A 23532-nucleotide genomic window follows, 5' to 3' on the forward strand; every position below is an offset into this window, starting at 1 on the left:
AACAGTCTGCATAAGCTGTAATCTCTACTATTAAATGTAGTACATCCACATATGGTGCAAATGAATTAAAATGATGAGAATATTATTTCATTCATACACATTTTTAATAAATGTTTTAAACCATATACAGTATTTATGATGAACATGTGTGCATAGCGCCGTTCCACCTATTTATCTTTTTGTGGTTATCGGCACCTACTGTGCCGTTTGGGAGTGGTGGCATCACTCCCAGGTGGTTGGCAGCTGTTCACACATTCTAATACACGTATATTATATAGCGGTACACTGCCCCGTGGTGCTTGGTGCTTTTTTATCCAATTGATGTACAAAAATTTTGTTTGAGCAGCAAAATAATTTAAAATATTGTATAAAATGACCTGCAGGCTTTGTGTATAAGGTGTATATAACACATAAATGCATTCTGTGTGTATATTGGGGTCCCATTCCCAAGATATTTGATTATAATATGCAAATATTCCAAAATACGGAATATTCCGTTATCCAAAATACCCCTGGTCCCAACCATTTTGGATATCAGAGACTCAACCTGCATATTTATATACTGTATATATATATATATTATAAGGGGTGTGCACCGGCCACTTTTCGTGTTTTGTGTTTTGGTTTTGGATCTGGATCTTTCTTCGTGTTTTGGATCTGGATTGGTTTTGCCAAAACCACCCTTCCGTGTTTTGGGTTCTGGGTTTTGTGTTTTGGATCTGTATTTTTTTTTAAAAAAAGCATAAAAACAGCTAAAATCACAGAATTTGTAGGTTTTTCTGCTCCTATGCTATTATTAACCTCAATAACCTTAATTTCCACTCATTTCCAGTCTATTCTGAACACCTCACACCTCACAATAGTGTTTTTATGTCCAAAAGGTTGCACCGAGGTAGCTGGATGACTATGCTAAGCGACACGGAATCGCTCCGTCTTAGCTCCTCCTTCACTTTCTCCAGCTGCTTCTGCAAAAGCCTGATGAGGGGAATGACCTGACTCAAGCTGGCAGTGTCTGAACTGACTTCACGTGTGGCAAGTTCGAAGGGCTGGAGAACCTTGCACAACACGGAAATCGTTCTCCTCTGCGCTTGAGTCAGGTGCATACACCCTCCTTTGCCTATGTCATAGGTGGATGTATAGGCTTGTATGGCCTTTTGCTGCTCCTCCATCCTCTGAAGCATATAGAGGGTTGAGTTCCACCGCGTCACAACCTCTTGCATCAGGTGATGGCAGGGCAGGTTCAAGAGTGTTTGCTGGCGCTCCAGTCTTCAGCATGCAGTCGCTGAATGGCGAAAGTGGCCAGAAATTTTTCGGGCCACCCAAAGCGTCTCCTGCACGAAACCTGTCGCTTTTCAGAAAATTCTGCACAACCAAGTTTATTGTGTGAGCAAAACATGGGACGTGCTGGAATTTACCCAGATGTAATGCCCGCACAATATTGGTGGCGTTGTCAGATATCACAAATCCCCAGGAGAGTCTAAGTGGGGTAAGCCACTGGGCGATGATTTCCCTCAGTTTCTCTAAGAGGTTGTCGGCGGTGTGCCTCTTACTGAAACTGGTGATACACAGCGTAGCCTGCCTTGGAATGAGCTGGCGTTTCTGAGATGCTGCTACTGGTGACGCTGCTGCTGTTGTTGCGTAAGGCGATACATCTACCCAGTGGGCTGTCACAGTCATATAGTCCTTAGTCTGCCCTGTTATCCAAAATACCCCTGGTCCCAAGCATTTTGGATATCAGAGACTCAACCTGCATATTTATATATTGTATATATATATATTAGGGGTGTGCACCGGCCACTTTTCGTGTTTTGTGTTTTGGTTTTGGATCTGGATCTTTCTTCGTGTTTTGGATCTGGATTGGTTTTGCCAAAACCACCCTTCCGTGTTTTGGGTTCTGGGTTTTGTGTTTTGGATCGGTATTTTTTTTTAAAAAAGCATAAAAACAGCTAAAATCACAGAATTTGTAGGTTTTTCTGCTCCTATGCTATTATTAACCTCAATAACCTTAATTTCCACTCATTTCCAGTCTATTCTGAACACCTCACACCTCACAATAGTGTTTTTATGTCCAAAAGGTTGCACCGAGGTAGCTGGATGACTATGCTAAGCGACACGAGTGGGCGGCACAAACACGTGACCCATCTAGGCGTGATACTGCAGTGGCAGACAGGATGGCAGTTTGAAAAACTAGGCCCCAAACTGTACATAATGCAAAAAAAAAAAAGAGGTGCAAGATGGAATTGTCCTTGGGCCCTCCCACCCACCCTTATGTTGTATGAACAGGACATGCACACTTTAACAAACCAATCATTTCAGCGCCAGGGTCTGCCACACAACTGTGGCTAAAATTATTGGTTCGTTTGGGCCCCCTCAAAACGAGCTGGCAATTAATCTGTCCCTGCACAAACTTGCTCTACGGAGGCAAGATGTCATACTCATCCTCCTCATCCACCGATTCCTCACCATCTTCAGTGTGTACATCCTCATCCTCACAGTGTATTAACTCGTCCCCACTGGAATCCACCACCACAGGTCCCTCTGTACGTTCTGGAGGCTGGTCTCCCTGGAAGAGCTAATAATTCATTTTGATGAACATCATCTTCTCCACATTCTGTGGAAGCAACCTCCTTATCCTTTCGCTGACAAGGTTCCCGGCTGCACTAAATATTCTTTCGGAGTACACACTGGAGGGGGGTCAACTCAGGTAAAATAGAGCCAGTTTGTACAGGGGCCTCCAAATTGCCTCTTTTTCCTGCCAGTACAGGTATGGACTGTCTGACATGCCTACTTGGATGCTGTCACCAATGTAATCCTCCACCATTCTGTCAATGGTGACAGTATCAAATGCAGTGACAGTAGACATGTCAGAAATTGTTGCCAGGTCCTTCAGTCCGGACCAGATGTCCAAACTTGGTCCTGCCTGCCCTGCATCACCGCAGACAGGGAGTTTGCTCAGAGACCCTGGGAAACCCTGATGTTTTCTTTATGTAATTTCTGATATGGTATAATAAAGACTGGCGCCGACCAGCTGGTACTCGCATCCAGACTGGTGTGCTGTTTCCCGGCTGCTGTGTGTGTAAGGAAGGAGGAGAGAGAGAGAGAGAGAAGAGAGAGAGAGAAGAGAGAGAGAGAAGAGAGAGAGAGAAGAGAGAGAGAAGAGAGAGAAGAGAGAGAAGAGAGAGAGAGAGAGAGAGAGAGAGAGAGAGAGAGAGAGAGATTTTACTCCTGGATTCTCCTAATTGATGTTGGAATACAAAAGGTTGTTGTTTTATTGCATAAAATAATGTACTTTTCATAGGTGTGTTTGCTGTTTATAGGTCCTGTCATTTATATTTATAAGAAGTTTTCATTATGCACATATAGCTGCATTACTGTACAGTATATATTATAGACTGGCCAAGTGTTCCCAGCCAAGCCCCCTCCCCCTGTCCTTTTTCTTTTTAAATTGTATTTGTATTTTGAAATTAGCATTACATAAACATACAAATAACAGAAAGTAAATACAAAAATATTGATGAAAAAATGTAAGCTACACTCTGATAATAGGCTGAACAATAGATTTGTTAACTGTATCGTTTGTGATGCTTCTCTGCTTGAGATCCTGGTAAAAATTAGTTAACTCCAAGACACAGTCAGGGGGAAAGATCCATTGTTGTAGCCCAGCCAAGATACTGTCCTTCACACATCTCCTGTAATTATTTATAGACCAATAGGACAGCATGGAACCATCACTGAAGAGGTCTGCCTGGATAGCTTGGAGGAAATTGCCAATATCGAGTTATGGTCCAGTCTCACAGCCTTAACAAGCTCCAATCAGAGGAAAGGTATGGAAGACAGAAAACCAAACAGGTGGTGGAACTCCATAAGGGAGCCATCCATGTCTTTAAAATACAATTTTCAGGGGTACTTGGACTCCTAGAAACTGATATGCTCTGAAGATGGCGCTTGATTACATCATTTGTCACAACATAATGCTCTGCCTATTTGTACTAAAATAATCTATAATTTGCATAAACTTTCAATCGTCAGAGGGGTGCCTTGTGTAACACCATTTGATAAAACACCTTCTTAATAAATTATATGAAATAAAGACTCAGAGACATGAGATTTGGCAGAATAATTAATTGGTAATTTATTAAAATGATCTAAAGAGTATTAAATTAATCTAAACTGATTGGAGATATGGTGGCAAAGAAAGGACGGCAACATACAGCTTACTCCAGCCATGCAGCACACAGACATGCAGCACACAGACATGCAGCACACAGACATGCATACCAAGCGAACACCGCCTAAGGTGCAGAGCAACCAGTAACTTAAACAACTGTCAACAAAAGGTATCCACTCAACCCTCTAACATGACTACCCACCTGGAAGGGTGATGACGCTATCCCCGGCAGGGTGATCCAGCGAACTTAACGAGTCAAAGAGGGTGAGCGCACCCAAATACTATAAAACTACAAACTGAAAGCTATTTGCACCCTAAGCAGCGACCTGCCATTCTTTCCTGCCAACGCGAAGGTCTGGTTACAGAACCAATGCACCGTACCACAACTAAAACACTGAAGAGATAACCTGGAACAGATCCTCAACAAAAATCAAAACCCCCTCCTCAGTACAATGAACGCCATCTCTCCTATACAGATATGCATGCCGGAAACGTATCCTGTCATGCACAACAACACCACCACCAGAGGCCAACACCTGCTTTGCGACTGCAGCAGTCACCTTCTTTCTGGCTTCATCAATCGCCCTACTATTCTGTACACCATGCCAGACCAGCCGAGGCACAATACACGACCATACAATCTTGCAAGAAGGTCATGCTGCCGAAAGCCTAGCAACATTATCAGCCATGGAGCTCCTCAATTCCAACCCAGTCATCTTACCAAGATCATTTCCACCCAAGTGAATCAACAAAACCTCGGGAGTCCCAAAACACTTTGCAGATTCTAAAAGTTTAGGACACAAAGCCTGCCACAACATTCCTCTCACACCAATCCACCGCACACAATCAGAGCATGGGAAGGAAGCAGCACCACAAGCATTCATGAACTTAGCAGACCAGAAAACATAGGAGTGACCAACATTCTATATTTTGAGAGAGTCAATTTTAATTTTGAGAGAGTCAATTTGCAATTAAAATTAAGTAGCGTAGGATCTGCCAAAAATAAAAATATTGGTGTAACCAGCTGCCAGGCTGAAATTTAGACAAGCTTCAGTGCCAATTCGAAGCAAACATAAAGATACATGAGGGTAAAAGGGGGTGGGGAGGAGGGAGGAGGGGGAAAGCAGGGAAACACGGATAACTCGGCTGGAGGAAAAAACGTAAAAACCTTCTGAGGGACATACGAATTGTAATTGCCGATAAGCCGATTAGGTCCATCAGTTCAGGCAAAAATAAAGGGCCAAATGTCTCCAGACTTCCGCTGCCACAGCGGCAAGTAGCTAATCCCTGATTCGGGTAGACAGGACAAACAAGAGACACAAGACCATACCTTGAAGGTAAACAAACAAATGACATAACAAACAAATAAACATAACATTATTAGATGCGAAATGCAATCAATGCAGAGGCCGAGTGTAATGCTTATAACTGGAGGATTTCCAACGGCCTAATGCCTTAATCTCGGATACAGAAAATCCCGCTGAAGCAGCGGAAGTTGCTGCCTCAATATGAAACGAGTGCATACCGATATCCTGGGGGGAGAGGCCGACACAAGAAACACAGCCCTCCAAAACCCATCCAAACTGGTATTTGGTTAACGGCGAACCATCTATTTGCTGAAGCCAAGAACCCGCAGTAGCATGCCTGACCTGAAGATAACGTTTGGCCAGGGCAATGGGGCAAATACGCAACTCCTCAGAAGGGACAAGCGAAATCCAACAGCCCCTACCCAGCTGATCAGTTTTGGAGCGCCTAAGCCTACAAAGCAACGACCTCTCCCCCACCAGAACATACGTCCGAAGGAGCGCAGAATCAGTTTGCTTGGAGGCTGCCACCAACTCCGAAATCCAGAAAGCCCCATGAAAGGCCATAGAAAAAGCTAGTTTGAACAAATCAACTCAAAAACTGAATCTACCACGTCCGCAATGGCCGCGAGGAGTAATGGAAGGAGGGAAATATCAATAGGACGTCTCTTGTCGAGCACAACCGGAACCAAAAGCCCAACCTTTCAAGGCCTTCTGAATTAGAAAGCTCTTTGTCAGGTCTGGAAGGCTTTTTAACTTAAAGAAAAATGAAATACCGGCCAAATAACGTGAAACCACAGCTCTGGATCTGCTAGAGACATAGAGATGCCAAATAAAAGAAAGCATAAACTGATGCCTGCTCTTACCTCCATGTCTGTGGTGATGGGAATACTCTTCCCACTCTTCCCAAGCTTGGCTGTAAACTCTAAAAGTACCCGGGGCAAGAGACCGTCGTGCTAAGCCCTCCATGCCGGCTTGATGACCTGCCAAACATAAGAGGGACAAAGCACACCAGTAGCATCAGCCCCAGGGGCCAAAGATCGAAACCTAGGCCACTGAAACCGAGATAACGCATGTGCGATTTCATTCTCTGCCCCGGGAATATGCCACGCTCTAAATGAAATATTGGAGCGCAAGCAAATTAAGACTAACTGCGCCAAAACTTGCAACACTAGCAATGATTTGGTGCACTGCTGATTAATCGTATGCACAATGCCAAGGTTATCACACTTGAGCACTATGCTGCGATCACGCAAATGCTCACCCCACACTTCCAATGCAACCATGATTGGAAAGAGTTCAAGGAGCACCAGGTCTCTTGTGAGACCCAAGCGCACCCATTCCTCAGGCCAAGGTGCCGAACACCCGGCAAGGTAGCAACCAAAACCCGCTGAATCCGCCACTTCGGTGAAAAGCTGCAGCAGAAAGTTGTCGAAAACTGGAGCAATCCAAATCACCACACCATTAAATTTGTTAAGAAAAGATGCCCAAACGGAGAGATCCCTCTTGATTTCAGAGGACAGGCAAACCATATGGTGTGGTCTGGATACCCCAGCAATGGACCGCTCCAGCTTCCAACAGAAAACTCTGTCCATCAAGATAACCCTACAGGCAAAATTCAACAGACCCAAGATCGATTTTGTGCCTGCCGCAAAGAAATTTTGTTTGCAGCCAAACATGTAGCAATCGCATCGCGCAATTTCGCCACCTTGTCCTGAGGAAGCCTGCAAACCCTGCCAGGGTGTCAATCTCGATGCCCAAAAATGATAGCCAAGCGAGAGGACCCTCAGTTTTCTCATCAGCAACAGGTACCTCAAAATGGAAAAATAGAGCTCGTAAAGAAAACAAAAGAAACGCAGAACGTTCTGAATTTGTAGGACCCACACACAGAAAATCATCGATATAGAGTGAGCTATCCCATATCCCCTGAAAGAAGTCTCCACGTACCAATGAAGAAAGGTGCTACATTTTTCAAAAAAGCCACAGGAAACAGAGCATCCCATAGGCAAGCACTTGTGTATAAAATATCTGTTGCCAATGCAAAGCCCCATGTACCCGAAGGAGTCAGGATGCAGGGGAAGTAGACAAAAAGCCAATTCCACATCCATCTTAGCCATGAGAGCACCGGGGCCATATGACCTAACCATCGCCAATGACTGATACACAACCAAACAGAATTCTGGAGGTATAGCATCAGTCACCAATGACCCAGACGGGTATGAAAGATGCTGAATGAGCCTAAATTTACCTGGAGACTTCTTGGGGACAACTCCCACTGGAGAATGATAAACCTCCTCTGGAGGATTTGATTTTAATGGGCCTGCCATTTGCCCTAGGCTCACCTCCTTCTGAATTTTGGCTTTTAGGACTTCAGATAACTGTTGCACTGACCGTAGATTATTTGTGGGGCCAACCCTAACCTCACCCCTAATGGATAACTGAAAACCAAAAGAGAAACCGGAATACAAAAACTGTGCGTCCTCAATGTTTGGATACCAGAGCCGTAACTAGACTTTTTGGTGCCCAGTGCCAGAGAGAGCATTGGCGCCCCCCTCATTTTTCAAAGGGATATAATCCACCCAAAAAAGTGGAATGGACTCATGGGGAAGGGCCCTGGAAGTGATAGGGGAGGCCAGGAGATACAGGGGATGAAATAAGAGGAAGCTGCATGTGAGAATGATAATAAACGGAAATTTGACAGGCCCAAACAGCGCCCCCTGACCTGTGGTGCCCTGTGCGATGGCACCGGCCACACTACCCTAGCTACGGCCCTGTTGAATACAAACCCAACCATTTGGCCATAGCATCCAAACGCACTGGGGACGATGCTTTACTTAGTCCTGGTATTCCCGGGTGGCTTGGAAGACTGCTCTCCAGCCGGACGGGAACAATTCGACACGGGATGGGCTCCGTCGCAACGCAAACAGAGGTGACGAAAATGACACCGCTGCCCCTGGGTACAGGTGGCATTGTTATAAGCAAAGCATTTGCCTTTATCCTGAGTTTGAGCTGAAAAATGACTCGGTCCTGGTGGACGTCAAATAGGGGGAGTTTCGACTGTAAGACGCGGCGGCTGAGTGACTTCCAGCCACACCTCCACGTCTTTACCACCAAATTCAATAACAAACTCTTCGTCGTAAGCCCTCCAGGCAAACCCCTGGGAACTGCGCTACATGCTATTAATCAGGTAAGTGCTCCTCAGGACGAGTTATTAAATAGCAAGAGGCAAACATGCAGAAATCTGCAATCCAATTACTAAAGGATTTGAAAGCGTCCAGGCCAACACCTCCCTTAGTCTTGGCCACCTTAAAATCCTTTTTCGTTTTGTCAGTGAGCACAAAAATGTCCATGTAAAGGCCCTTAGTTATCTTACGCTTACAGCATGGGCGCAAGCTGCACAAAACTGCCGTATTATCGCAGCAAACCCCATTGACCATTTCGAACGTTTGCGGGAAGCGCCACGAGAACATAAATGACAGCGCTTAGATGACTTATCTCGCCGGTCGGCCTCGCGTTTAGCATATTTAGTGGCCCGCTTGCGCGCCCTGGCAGAGCTGCTGGCATCTGACACCAGCGATGAAGAGGAACAACAACTGCTACTGTCATCATCCTGTTCATAAGGAGACCCACCTGATGCACTCGGTTGCTCACCACCCAAAGAATCAGCCGAAGTCACCTCCTCTCCACTGCTGCATTCTCGGGACTGTCGCTGGCATCGCCATCTGAAAAAGAGGGTAACACAGCATCTGGCGCCTCAGCCCCCAATGCAGTGAAAGGTGCAGAAGAAGGAACAGCTGAAGTGGCAGAAACCCGGGAAGGGACCGCTCCTGAGGTAACTAGTGCCATTAAGGACCCAAATGTATGCACAGCTGACAGATATTGCTCGGGCATGGGTGCTGGTAATTGATATGTAGAAACCGCCGAGGGCGCACAAGCTGGAGACCCGGCTGCAGGCAGTTGTGATAAGGCAGCCACAAAAGGGGCAAATAATGTGGCTATGGAGGACATGATATTTATAACCCCTGCAGGATCCCCAGAGCATATGGGCATAGTAAGAGCATTCATGTTGGGGGGCCCTACACTAGCCCCTTGTCCCTGTGGCCCACCACTCTGACTAGCCCCCCGGGCCTGGCTCTCTATCATTGCAGAGCTGCTGGCAGAGCCCACCTGCAGCAAGCTCTGATTCACATAACTAAAATGGTGGCTAAGCCCCGCCCCCAAGCAGACTCAGGGAGCTGAGCAGGGCTGCCATTTGCAATTTGGGCCTGAGGGCCAAGGCCCTGGAGGTCTGAGCCGGGGCCCAAGACCGGACTGTCTTGTACTCGCGGCCACCTCCTCATGTGCCAGAGGTGCCCCAGCCTATATCCGGGCGGGGGGAACGCTCGTGCGCATAAGTGGCCCGCAGCACTGCCACGAGCCCAGACATGCGGGCAGGCAGGCACAGCAACAGAAGTGCGCTGACCCGCCCGCCTACCAGAGCCTGCAGCCGCGGGCCCCAGAGTGATAACTATGCGGGAGCCGCCAGCATCAGAAGCCGGCATCGCCGTGGGGGGCACGCGCGCCCACGCTCCAAGGTCTCCAGGGCTTGCTGACAAGCCAGATGAGGCAGCGGTAATGGGACGAGACCTGGCTTCATCAAGGTAATGGCTAGGGGGGTATTTTGAGCGCTGTGGGCGGGACATGGGGCCACAGCAATATAGCCAGATGCAGGGAAAGAGATGGAGACAGGAGACAGAAGGAGAGGGAAAGGAAAGGAAAGGAATATAGATAAAACGGGTGCAGAAGAAACAGTGAGGGAGAATAGAAACTGAAAGAGAAATGAAAATGAAATGCAGGGAGAAAAAGCACTCAAATATATATATATATCACAATGATGCACTGGGCACAGGACTTATCTCTATCAGAAGACAGGAACAAAAGAGGCTTTGCCTCAGCCCACACAGCCTCCCATACCCAGTTAAACCACACACTCCTATCCTAATAGGGCAACTAAGTCACATGGTGTTACCCAAGCCAGCCCCCAGACTCGAAGATTAACCCACACCAATCTTATGCAATCACTTTGTTTGTTTGAAGAATGAGCACATATTGTTTTGCTATAAACATTTTTTTTATTTTTGGTTTTTCTATTCATACAGTGGCTGTTTATGAGTTGAATAGTTACTGTAGCCAATATGGTGTATTGAGAGACAGCTAAACGTCTCTGTTTGTAGAAAGTATTTTAGCATCCTGCTGTATATTTCTTCAGATTCTTCCCCTTGCAGCAATTCTTCCAGGCGACCCTGTCAGTTAGAAGAACATCAAATTATTAAACATCAATGTCTCTACTGGCAGATAATGACTGGCTGTGTCAGGCATAAGAGCTCAGTCTGCAAACTAACAAACACTCAAACAAAAACACACTGGGCCCTAAAATCAGAGTTACATATAAAGGTATTTTTGTGATTCTTTGTTGTATTACTCATAATTATACAGATGTGTCCTCATGCACTGTGGCTTCATTTGAGCAAAACTGCCCCTCTCTTGGAGCCAGGTCCCAGGTGACTTGGCCATGTGGAGCATCTGTTTTGATCGATTTGATGTGCGAGATTTGTACATTTGTGTGCGAATGATTCTGAATCTGTATATGAAATGTGTCGATGTGGCGGTCGTGGTTTTTTCTCACGCCAAGTTTTGTTGCGTTTCATCTGTGACTTTGTACGTTTTTTACACTAACTCCTGTGAGGTTAAAGTCGCACCCCAGCGTCTGTAGTGCACTGCGATTGGTGTTTCTCTGCATCTACAATGCGAATAAGACACACAAAATTTAAAGAAATAGTCTTTGGACACTGCAGCGATGTGCAAATATCTTAATGCTGCAGGAGGCATCTGCAATCCGAGTGCTGCATCCAAAGACGCAGGCATCGGACCAACATCACAACCATCGATTGCGATGTTTCCAGCATTGGCCATCTGAGTAAGCTGAAGCTTACTCAGACTGGCCACCACCTGCCCTGTTTGCAAGGGCAGGACATCTGACTCCCCCATATCCGGGAACGCAGGTCAGCACCACCCAATGCCCTCCACATGGGGGCACTGTGAGCAATCACGCAGGACTCGTTCTGCACATGCGCAGGCGTTCCACAAATGGAAATGTATGTAAAATATTGTGTTTCAAAGACATACGCTAATGAATTTGCTAGTACAACCTCTGTCTCAACACCAGTTGCAGATATATGCCAATGCTAATCGCAGCCATGCTACAGAGATTACAAGCAACTGCTATGGTGATTGCACACACTGCACCATCAGAAGCACCGGCACTGGTGGTAGCCCAGGGATTACTCAAGCTATTTATTTCACATACTTCCATGAACTCTAAGGCTATGGATGTGCAATTGGAAATGCAGCCGAGATCAAAGACATGCCCTTGACAATCCCAAACACCTTCATGAAACAACCTTTTTTAGAGAACACTTTAGAGAGGGACACAACTAGGGGGGGGGCTAGAGGTGCTCACGGACCGGGTGCCGGATTGCAGGGGTTGAAAAAAGCTGACTCGCGGTGGCTTGGGGGCTGCAGATTTTGAAAACGGCCATCCAAAAATGGCCACCGCCAAAGAGGAGACAAATTCTAGAGGTCCTTACTGGACCTCTAGTGTCTGTCTCCTCGGCGGTGGCCATTTTTGGATGGCCATTTTCAGCAGATTTCATGCGGACTAGCCGTCCACCTGGACTCTGCTAAAAACGGCCATCCAAAAATGGCCACCGCCAAGAAGGAGTCAGATGCTAGAGATCCTACTGGACCTCTAGTGTCTGTTAAGCCAGCGCAATGCACACAGCGTTCCGGGGAGAAGATGCTGAAAGCAACGAGCATGAAACCCCATGGCAACGAGCATGTAACCCGTGGCAACGAGCATAAACCCCATGGCAATGAGCATGTAACCCCTGGCAATGAGCATAAACACATTGGCAATAAGCATGTAACCCCTGTCAACGAGCATAAAACCCCTGGCAACGAGCATGGAAATGGTAATGAGCATAAAACCCCTGACAACGAGCAGGTAATTTTAAAGTAATTAGAAGCCTTACTGTGGGGTATAAAATGGTGTTGGGCAAATATGTAAGTGGCACTTTGGTAATAGGCATTACAGTGTGTGGCATAATGTGTAATGGGCATTATGGTGTGTGGAATAATGTAAGTCACTATACCAGGGACGTCTGAGTAGTGCACTGCCTTATGAAGGAGCAAGGACAATATCCAGGTACAGGAAGGGAAGAAAGGGGGCGCAAAATTGCTGCCTTGAACGGGGTGACAGATATCCTATTTTCGGCCCTGCTTTAGATCACCTGCCATCTCCATCCTGAAACTCCCATGGATCGCAGACATTGTCTCTAATCATAACGATGTCGTAGACAATTGCATACGTCATTGCACACCTTGGTTATTGCCAGTGCAGTAAGGGTTTCCTAGACTTCTGTTCATAAGTATTAACAAAAAAATCACTCAACTGTGTGAAGACCGGCATTGCTTTTGTACAAACACATCCAAACTTATTGAGTCCCAATTCTGAATCACTTTGGGGTTCCAAGTGGAACCGAGTCTCGATTTGGGTCTGCTATCAGATCAGAAATCGGGTTTTGGATTGAGGTCAAAATTGCATGGTTTTAGCTGTTTTCATTGATTTTTTTATTGATTTTTATTGAATTTTAAGAAAACTGAACCAAACCATATCTGAACCAATACACTTGAGGGAGGTTTTACCAAAACCAAAACATGAAGATGAATTAGAGCAAAAAAAACACATGGGGGTCCATCTGCACATCTCTAGTTTCCATACACCCTTTACGGGCTCCAAAATTGCTGACTTGTAAAAAATTATGAAAACATATCCCACCAATGAAAGCCCACTTGCTTTTACGTAAAAGGGCGGCCTACCTTCATGATTGTTCATCAGAAAAATGAGCTGAACTTGTTCACAAATCCTTTGTCAACCGGCCCTTTCTAAAGTAGGCCCGTTGACCAACTGTACCAGATTGGTTGCACTGTTCAAAACACCTATCAGGATTGTTGTGGATTTCAGTCGCTTATTTTATTTTACAACAGCAGCTGAAACAGGTTTAAAGTTTATATATAACGAGTCCATGTTGCAGTGTTCTCGCTCTTAATTCTGGACCATACTGTCTAGGGTTTACAGTCCATGTTAGACATGTCCAGTATTGTGCTAATGATTGCATTTTGAAGTGTAAATGTACTTAAGCCGGGTACACACAATAAGATTCATTGTACAATATATCATTCCGCCGCATATCGATGCGATGTATTGCGTCTATCGTATAGTACTGTGTATGCTCTATTACGCGTGCACGCTGGTTTTTCATAGGGTCGAGAGAGAGGGGGGAGCGGTTACTAATTACTGGGCCCGGGGGTTTGTTGGAGGGGCCTGGCAAGGGCACGGGTCTGCCACTCCCCCCCTTAACTCTTACCTGTCAGCAGTCTGTCTCCCCAGCCCAGCACACGGTGCTGTGTGCTGGGCTGCAGTTGGGCCAAGGAAGCAGCAGTCTCCTCTGCCTGTGCAAGGGAGAAGGGGGGTGGAGGATTTGCCCCTGGCTATGGGCCTTACAGCACCCCTTTTTCAGCACTGAGCAAATACCTTTTCTTTTAATTATTTATTTTCTACGGGGGTGTGGCCATGTCTTCTGCAGTTAAGCCACCCCACTCCAAAAAGTAATGGGGCTCGGCCTGGCTTTCTACGGGCCTGGTCATTCATTGCACTGTCCCATCTGCTGTGCTGCACAGCAGATGGAATGATGCAATGAATGATGCCATGCTGTTAAATGCAGCATGGAATGGTTTGCGCGGTCATACACCAGATTGTATAGTGTGTGCGCAGCATGCAAGACATATCGTTCCATCGCATCATGCCATCATCTGTGTACACATCGTATAGTGTGTACCCAGCTTAAGGGGCAGATTTATCAAACCTTTTAGAGAGCTAAAGTGGAGAACAGTGGCAGAACTATGAGCTAAATGCCAAACTGAGGAAAGCACAGTGGGTGGGCCCCCTCTCACAGACAGAGAAGAGGCTGCTGTGTTCTTGCCCCCACCAAGGTACATCCCCCCGTTATCTGCACAGTGCAGGTCTGTGTGCTTGTAACCTGTCACCCTCTACCTCCTCTTGTCACCTACAGCCCCTCCCTGTCACCCACTACCTCTCCCTGTTGCCCTCTACTTCTTCTTGTCACCCACTGCCTCCCTACGTCACCCACTACCTCTCCCTGTCATTCTCCACCTCTCCCTGTCACCCACTGCCTCTCCCTGTCACCCACTACCTCTCCCTGTCATTCTCTACCTCTCCCTGTCACCCACTGCCTCCCCAGCCACCCACTGCCTCTTCCTACCACCCCTGCCTCCGCTGTCACCCCTCTGCCTCCCTGTCACCCACTGTATCTTCCTGTCACCCTCTACCTCTCCCTGTCAGCCAAGATCAGAAGAAACACACCCATAGACGACGTTAAGGTATGTGGTTACATGATACAGTAACGTGCCTTACACATTATGACACACTAAGTAATGCCACTTATAACACAGTTTGCCACACCGGAATGACCCTTACAACGCATTATGCCACACCGGAATCCCCCTTACAACATAATATGCCACACAGCAATGCCCCTTACACATGCCACACAATATTGCAACGTATAACACATAATTTGCCCTTATATCAAATTATGCCATGCTGTAATGCCCCTATTTCACATTATGCCACACTGTAATGCCACATACAACACATTATGCCACACAGTAATGCCACATACAACACATTATGCCACACAGTAATGCCCCTTACACATTATGCCACACAATAATGCTCCTAATAGCACATTGTGCAACAGTAATGCCAAATACACATTATGCCAAACAGTAATGCCCATTACATCCCACCCTGACAGATCTACTTCACCAACCCTCCTCTCTGCTCCTGCCAGTCTGTCACCTCAGCTCATGACAGGTTGCACAGTTTTTATGTCCATGTAGAACCAGATTATTGGGAACATAGTTTATAACTTGTAAACTGCGTGTATCAAGTTAGTGCCCCTTGTACAGTGCCCCCTGTAGTTGTGCCCCAAAATGCAATGCCCCCTATACTAGTGCCCCTTATGCAATTCCCCCTGTAGTAGTGCCCATAATGCAGGGCCCCCTGTAATTGTGGCCATTAAAGTAGTGCCCCCTGTAGTTGTGCCCATATGCAGTACCCCCTGTAGTTGTGCCCCTTCAATTAGTGCCCCCTGTAGTTGTGCCCTTCTAGTAGTGGTCCCTGTAGTTGTGCCCCTTCTAGTAGTGCCCCCTGTAGTTGTGCCCCTTCAAGTAGTGCCCTCGTAGTTGTGCCCCTTTTAGTAGTGCCCCCTGTAGTTGTGCCCCATGTAGTTGTGCCCCTTGAAGTGGTGCCCCCTGTAGTTGTGGCCTATCCTGTAGTTGTGGCCTCTCCTGTAATTGTGGCCTCCCCAAGCCTCCCCCCCATACTTACCTGACTCCGCACGCTGTCATCCGGGCTGTCTCTCATGCTGCCATGCTGACTGGATCTAAATTGATCCAGCAGACACGGCCGCATAGGTTCCCCAGGTCGTGGGTGATGTCATGACATCACCCGCACACTGCATTACTGGGAACGTTGGTCTCTGAAGTGATCGGAGGCTTCCTTAGTCTCCGATCACTTCAAAGGCCACTGCTCACAGTTGCAGTGGCAAAGCTACTGCACCCAACGCCCCAAGCTACCCGGCACCTCCAAGCCACCACGGGGGCTGCGGGGACAGTACTTACGCCATTGCTTGTATGTATTCTTAAATCTCCCCAGATGGAGTCGCCCACACTACCATTATGATGTTCCTCTGTTCTTAAGGGCATGACGTCTTTTCACTCAGTAGGTCATCCCTCTGGGTCACACTTCATCTAAACAGACACATGCAGCAAATGGGTCCCACACATGCAACCACGACGTGGTAAAGAGTCACTGGGGGAGGTCCCCAAAGGATCCAGGAAGAGGCAAATCACAGTGAGACCTAAGGATTTAAAAGGCACGTGGTTGGATGTAACCTGTCCCAGACAATGCTGCATATCGTCTCTGGTTGGACTGGAAACAGGGCAATCAGCCACAAGGAAGACACAGACTGGCATGGATTGGCTGCAAGTGTTTCAGATTTGGTAATTTGTATACCCTCCAAAACCAGGAAGACATTGAGCCTAATCTCTATTTTTACATTGCAAGCACTATAGAGAACACTTTAGCTTGTATCCAGCAAGCTACAATGAGCCTACAATGGTGCTACTGAGGCCTGTACATAGGAATGTGTCATTAGTCTTTTTAGGGAATTGCTATTTACTGTTTAGTGTCAGTGCCTCAGTGACAGCAACTGGAAGCTCAGGAATGGACAACTAAATAGCTAGAACTGCACTAGCATTATGTGACAGTTTACTGGTTATTATTTATGATTTCTGTACAACTTACTAAATACACTTTATTTTTTCCTAACATGTTTGTGCTAAGTTTTAAACGTATGCAGTAGAACCACCTTCTCGGTGTGTCACCATAAAGTGTCACTGTCAGAAACCTTAGACCTTTCTTTTTTATATGATACTTTAATGAAGTGTCATCTTCACAAGACATTATGGGCGGGATAAATCTGATGGCACTGACGCCATTCGGAGCCTGCGCGGAGCACGCAATAATTTTTTTGCAAATGCGAATGGTGTTTTGAAATCACCTTGCCAGGACAGCCCTTTGGCATTTTTTTTTCTGTGCCACTTTTCGCTTTGCTTCTTAAATAGACACCATAGTATCAGTGATCCCTAAGATGCACCCAGCCAGTAAGAAGCAGCTGTCATTCTTCATCGTCAGCATCACGATCACCTGCGCATATTTAGCTCCATGGATTGAGCAGCCACTAGATGTACAGTACGCCTCTGTGTTCTAGTCTGGCTATTGTCTTTGTGTGAACTCTCCCATAATGTAATCAGACTGAGTATGCACAAAATTAAAATGTTACGATAAAATATGTCTAACTCTACATTATCCAAATTATGTATATCTATTCTCGACTTCATATATATATATATATACAGTAAATACACAAAGCTGCCTGTTCCCCTCACATCTCCATTACTAGTCACTTCTCTATCAGTTTTAACAATATTAAAACAATAACAGCAATGACTTACCAAGCTGAAATGCCATTGGGGTCCCTTACAACTCTTTTGGCACAGTCAATATCATCATCGATGTTATCATCCAGAAGCTCTAAATAACCAAATTATTATGTTGGGGTGAGTATATGTTAGAGTAGAAAGAATTATGATAAAAATAAAACATTTTTAATGCTGTACAGGACAATAAACTGCACTCTCTCACCATGTTAAATGATATTAGAATTATTGCTCACCACACGCTGCCATATTTATATGAAGGTATATTCAAAATGTCAAGTCATTCAATTCTATCAATAAACACACGGCCCTGTTAGCATTGTATGTTAGAACAGATGTTTGGCTCAGTCATAAGTTTAGAAGTGAATATGTCCTTTCTCGTGGAATATACATACCCAGTCCTTTATGATAAAGGTGCAGCCAATGGGATTCGTACAGAGACGACCGTCGGCTGCGGTGCTAATTCACCACCGTGCGTACAAAGATGCATCATCAGTTGCATAGTGGTGGCACCATCGGACATTGCACGAGCCCTGTAGAGGTACAGAATGTCCATCTGAACATGGTCGCCAAAATCAAGGCAACTGCGGAATTAGGGCCTGATTCAGAGATGATCGCTCTGACAGAGCGCTCGCTCTGAATCAGGGCGTTTTTTTTTTTATGGTGCGGCCTCCTGGCTACTCGCATTGCTGTGGGTGACCACCCACAGCTATTGTGAGCGGCCAGGATGATGGTCGCGATGGTCAAGACCATCGCGGCCATCGGGCTTGCGATGAGAACCTTGTGGTAGGGTCTCGTGGCCGCAAGCCCCAGAGAGCTTCCAGCTCTAATAGAGACGGAAGCTCTCCCACTGACATCACTGGTGATGTCAGTGGGGCCGCCCCCAAACGGCAGGCATTCCTTCGGGAACGCCTCCATTTGGCCAGCCACCCCCCCTGCCTGCCTACCAAATGGAGTGAGCTGTCAATCACCATCGACAGCTCGCATCCTTTGGTGCGAGACCCGGAGCGACGGAGCGCCCGTCGCTATCCGGGTCTCGCGCACGCGCACGACGGAGCCGGCTCCGTCGTGAGCATGCCCAGTGGGCCACCACTGACCTGGTTGCGAGTGCTCAGTGCTTGCGACCGTGTCTGAATCAGGCCCTAAGTCCACATCACAGACCGTGACACGCCCACATCTAGCTAGCCACCCCCATGTAACCTCCAAGGAACACCAACCGAAATTGCCTCTCTCTGTATCCAAATTTGTTTTGCATCCCACAATAGTAATCATTGGGACGTATGCACAGTGCAACTCGGATGCATGCTCAAACTTAACATATCGGCCGCTCAAGTCCAACATTAACACTGCACCTGCAGAATCCTCACGTTCAAACAATAATTGAAACAAAATATTGAAAGCAATTTAATCAGTGTAAATAATTTTTATAATGCTGATTTCATGACTGTTATGATCAGCAGCAGCTCATACCGGTAACCTCCGGGGCTCTGCTGCTCTCTGCCAGTTTGTGCAGCTGGCTTCTGCGCATTCCGGAATCACGATCCCGCACATTCACACACATTGACAAGCAGCCCAGGCTTCCAGGGACTTTGACAGCTGCTGCCCCTAGAGGCCTGGGCTTAGAGTTTAACATTTACCCTATAGAGGAGTGAGCAGCATGACTTAATATATATATATATATATATATATTATATATATATATATGTGACAGGAACAGCATGCTTTCACAGGAGGTTACTGTGGAGCAGCAGGTTTGTGCAGAAATGGAGCAATAAACAACATGGTACTGAAATCCAGTCTAGGTTTTCCTGGGTTCAGTTGTAACCCACAAGCAAGGCTATTAAGCAGCACCTCTTATCTGTCTTTAAAGCTGTGTCAGTACAAATTCACAATGATCCTGAAGGTGAATTAGTCGCCCAGGTTATAGGCCTGGGAGTGACTAGTGTTAGGGGTCCTGGACCTGAGGGTCCACAAAAAGAACTGTGTTGCTGTATGGAAGATTCTGTGTACCAGCTTGTAACATCCTGCCTGTGAATATTGCACTGACCTGTATATCTGCCTGTGGTAAGAAAATAAAGTTTCTATTGGATTTTACTCCGGTCTATTTGATTCTTGCCACAATATATATATATTAGGGGTGAGCGGGTTTGGATTTCTGAAATCCGAACCCCCCCGAGCCTCCCCGATCCGAGGCCGATCCGAGTCAGGCTCGACTTTTCCCGCCTGACTTGGATCTGAAATCGAGGCAAAACATCATCATCCAGCCTTCCAAGTCTCGCGGGTTTTGGATCCTATATAAGGTGCCCGCGTCCGCGCCATTTTCTCACTCGGCTGTGGACAGTGAAGAGGGAGGGTGGGAGTTAGGGCTGGCTGGGCTGTGTAGTGTAGTGTAGTGTAGTGCAGTGTAGTGTTGTGCTGTGCTGTGCTGCGCTGTGCTGCTGTTGTCCATAGGGGCTGTGTCCACTACTTCAAAGTCCATAGGGGCTGGCTGGACTGTGTTGTGCAGTCAGTTGTTCATAGGGGCTGTGTCCACTCAAAAGTCCTGTGCAGTGTCCCAGTCCTAAAGGGGTGCTGTAGTGTTGTCAAGGGGGGCTCTGTCCATCAGGGGTGATCCCCCCAAGTGCAAAAAAAAAATATTTTTTCTGTGTTTGTGAATTGTGTGCACTGTGGCTGCACGTGCATCAACAAAGGAGCAGCGCCAAGCGTGCGCCTGTGTCCCATAAGTAAAAGGCCAGCTGGCTTGTCCGTTAAAGGGTGCTGTAACCCCCAAAGGGCACTCCAAACAAAATAAAAAATATATTTTTTTGTGTTTGTGAATTGTGTGCGCAGTAGCCGCACGTGCATCAACAAAGTAGTGCCAAGCGTGCGCCTGTGTCCCATAAATAAAGGGCCGGCTGGATTGACCACTAAAGGGTGCTGTAACCCCCAAAGGGCACTCCAAACAAAATAAAAAAATATATTTTTTTGTGTTTGTGAATTGTGTGTGCAGTAGCCGCACGTGCATCAACAAAGTAGTGCCAAGCGTGCGCCTGTGTCCCATAAATAAAGGGCTGGCTGGATTGACCGCTAAAGGGTGCTGTAACCTCCAAAGGGCACTCCAAACAAAATAAAAAAATATATTTTTTTGTGTTTGTGAATTGTGTGCGCAGTAGCCGCACGTGCATCAACAAAGTAGTGCCAAGCGTGTGCCTGTGTCCCATAAATAAAGGGCCGGCTGGATTGACCACCAAAGGGTCCTGTAACCCCGAAAGTGCACTCCAAACAAAATAAAAAAATATATTTTTTTGTGTTTGTGAATTGTGTGGCAGAAGCCGCACGTGCATCAACAAAGTAGTGCCAAGCGTGCGCCTGTGTCCCATAAATAAAGGGCCGGTTGGATTAACCACTAAAGGGTGCTGTAACCCCCAAAGGGCACTCCAAACAAAATAAAAAAATATTTTCTGTGTTTGTGAATTGTGTGGGCTGTAGCTGCACGTGCATCAACAAAGGATCAGCGCCAAGCGTGCGATTGTGTCCCATAAGTAAAAGGCCAGATGGCTCATTTCTTAAAGGGTGGTGTAACCCACAAAGTGCACTAGTCTCCAACAAAAATAAAAAAATATCTTCTGTGTTTGTGTGTGACTTAGTCGCACGTATATATCAATATAACATAAATGGAGGACCAAACTTTCTCCGATAAAAATAAAATAGGGAAAGATCAAGAACCACTTCCTCCTAGTGCTGAAGCTGCTGCCACTAGTCATGACATAGACGATAACATGCCATCAACGTTGTCTGCCAAGGCCGATGCCCAATGTCATAATAGAGGGCACATACAATCCCAAATGACGAAAGTTCAGGAAAATGACCTTGAAAAAAACATTTAAATCATCTGAAGAGAAACGTAAACTTGCCAATATGCCATTTACGACACGGAGTGGCAAGGAATGGCTAAGGTCTTTCCCTATGTTCATGACTAGTGGTTCAGCTTCACATGACGATGGAAGCCCTCCTCCCACTAAAAAAATCAAACGAGTTAAGCTGGCAAAAGCACAGTGAAGAACTGTGCGTTCTAAGAAGATATCACAAATCCCCAAGGAGAGTCCAAGTGTGGTGGTGGTTGCGATGCCTGACCTTCCCAGCACTGGACGGGAAGAGGTGGCTCTTTCCACCATTTGCATGCCCCCTGCAAGTGCTGAAAGGAGCACCCACAGTCCATTTGCTGATATGCAAATTGAAGATGTCACTGTTGAAGTACAACAGGATGAGGATACTGGTGTAGCTGGCACTGAGGAGGAAGTTAGCGAGGAGGATTCTGATGGTGATGTGGTTTGTTTAAATCAGGCTCCGGGGGAGACAGTTGTTGTCTGTGGGATGAAAAAGCCCATCACGGTCATGCCTGGGCAGAAGACCAAACATTCCACCTCTTTGGTCTGGCAATATTTCTATCCAAATCCGGACAACAACTGTCTTGCCATATGTACCATATGTAAAGGTGAAATAAGTAGGGGTAGGGACGTTAACCACCTAGGAACATCCTCCCTTATACGGCACCTGCAGCGCATTCATAAAAAGTTACTGTCAAGTTCAGAAACTTTGGCTAAGACCGTAAGCAGTCCAGGGACACCTAAATCCCATTGTCCTGTTGTATCCAAGCGCCTGCAAACCACACCATCAACTCCCTCCTCATCAATTTCCTCCTTAGTCAGGATCGGAAGTTGTCCTGCAGGCCATGTCACTGGCATGACTGACTCTCCTATCCGGGATTCCTCCGGAGGATCCTGCATTGCTACGCCTCCTGCTGCCGCTGCTGCTGTTGCTGCTGCTGGGAGTTGTTCATCATCCCAGAGAGGAAGTAGGAACACCACTACTTTTACTGAACAATTGACCCTCCAACAGTCCTTAACGAGGAGGATGAAGTACGACAGCAGTCCTCCTGATGCAAAACGTATAACTGAGGCCTTGACTGCTATGTTGGTGATAGACGTGCGTCCGGTATCCGCCATTAGTGCAGTGGGATTTAGACAATTGATGGAGGTAGTGTGTCCCCGGTTCCAAATCCCGTCTAGATTCCACTTCACTAGGCAGGCGATACCGAGACTGTACAGAAAAATCAGAAAAAGTGTCCTCAGTGTCCTGAAAAATGCCGTTGTACCCAATGTTCACTTAACCACGGACATGTGGACAAGTGGAACAGAGCAGATTAAGGACTATATGACTGTGACAGCCCACTGGGTAGATGTATCACCTTACGCAGCCACAGCAGCAGCGTCACCAGTAGCAGCATCTCAGAAACGCCAGCTCGTTCCAAGGCAGGCTACGCTGTGTATCACCGGTTTCAGTAAGAGGCACACCGCCGACAACCTCTTAGAGAAACTGAGGGAAATCATCGCCCAGTGGCTTACCCCACTTAGACTCTCCTGGGGATTTGTGATATCTGACAATGCCACCAATATTGTGCGGGCATTACATCTGGGCAAATTCCAGCACGTCCCATGTTTTGCTCACACAATAAACTTGGTGGTGCAGAATTTTCTGGAAAGCGACAGGGGCGTGCAGGAGACGCTTTGGGTGGCCCGAAAAATTTCTGGCCACTTTCGCCATTCAGCGACTGCATGCAGAAGACTGGAGCGCCAGCAAACACTCTTGAACCTGCCCCGCCATCTCCTGAAGCAAGAGGTTGTGACACGGTGGAACTCAACCCTCTATATGCTTCAGAGGATGGAGGAGCAGCAAAAGGCCATTCAAGCCTATACATCCACCTATGATATAGGCAAAGGAGGGGGTATGCACCTGACTCAAGCACAGTGGAGAATGATTTCCATGTTGCGCAAGGTTCTCCAGCCCTTCGAACTTGCCACACGTGAAGTCAGTTCAGACACTGCCAGCTTGAGTCAG

At 46.7% G+C, this 23532-nt stretch overlaps 1 protein-coding gene across 1 annotated transcript in view; it reads right to left on the reverse strand.

Annotated features, from left to right (window-relative positions):
• Window positions 1-10693: 10693 nt before the first annotated feature.
• Window positions 10694-23532, reverse strand: part of LOC148473730 (lysozyme C-1-like) — a 104983-nt gene continuing 92144 nt past the window's right edge. The window contains exons 3-4 of the mRNA XM_088459521.1: window positions 17671-17749; window positions 10694-10754 (exon numbers count right to left, since the gene is read on the reverse strand). Coding sequence (XP_088315647.1) covers window positions 10694-10754; window positions 17671-17749 — 140 coding nt within the window. The remainder of the gene's footprint in view (window positions 10755-17670; window positions 17750-23532) is intronic.

This window comes from Taudactylus pleione, unplaced genomic scaffold (assembly GCF_031769625.1).
Source record: "Taudactylus pleione unplaced genomic scaffold, aTauple2 ptg000913l, whole genome shotgun sequence".
Lineage (NCBI taxonomy): Eukaryota > Metazoa > Chordata > Amphibia > Anura > Myobatrachidae > Taudactylus > Taudactylus pleione.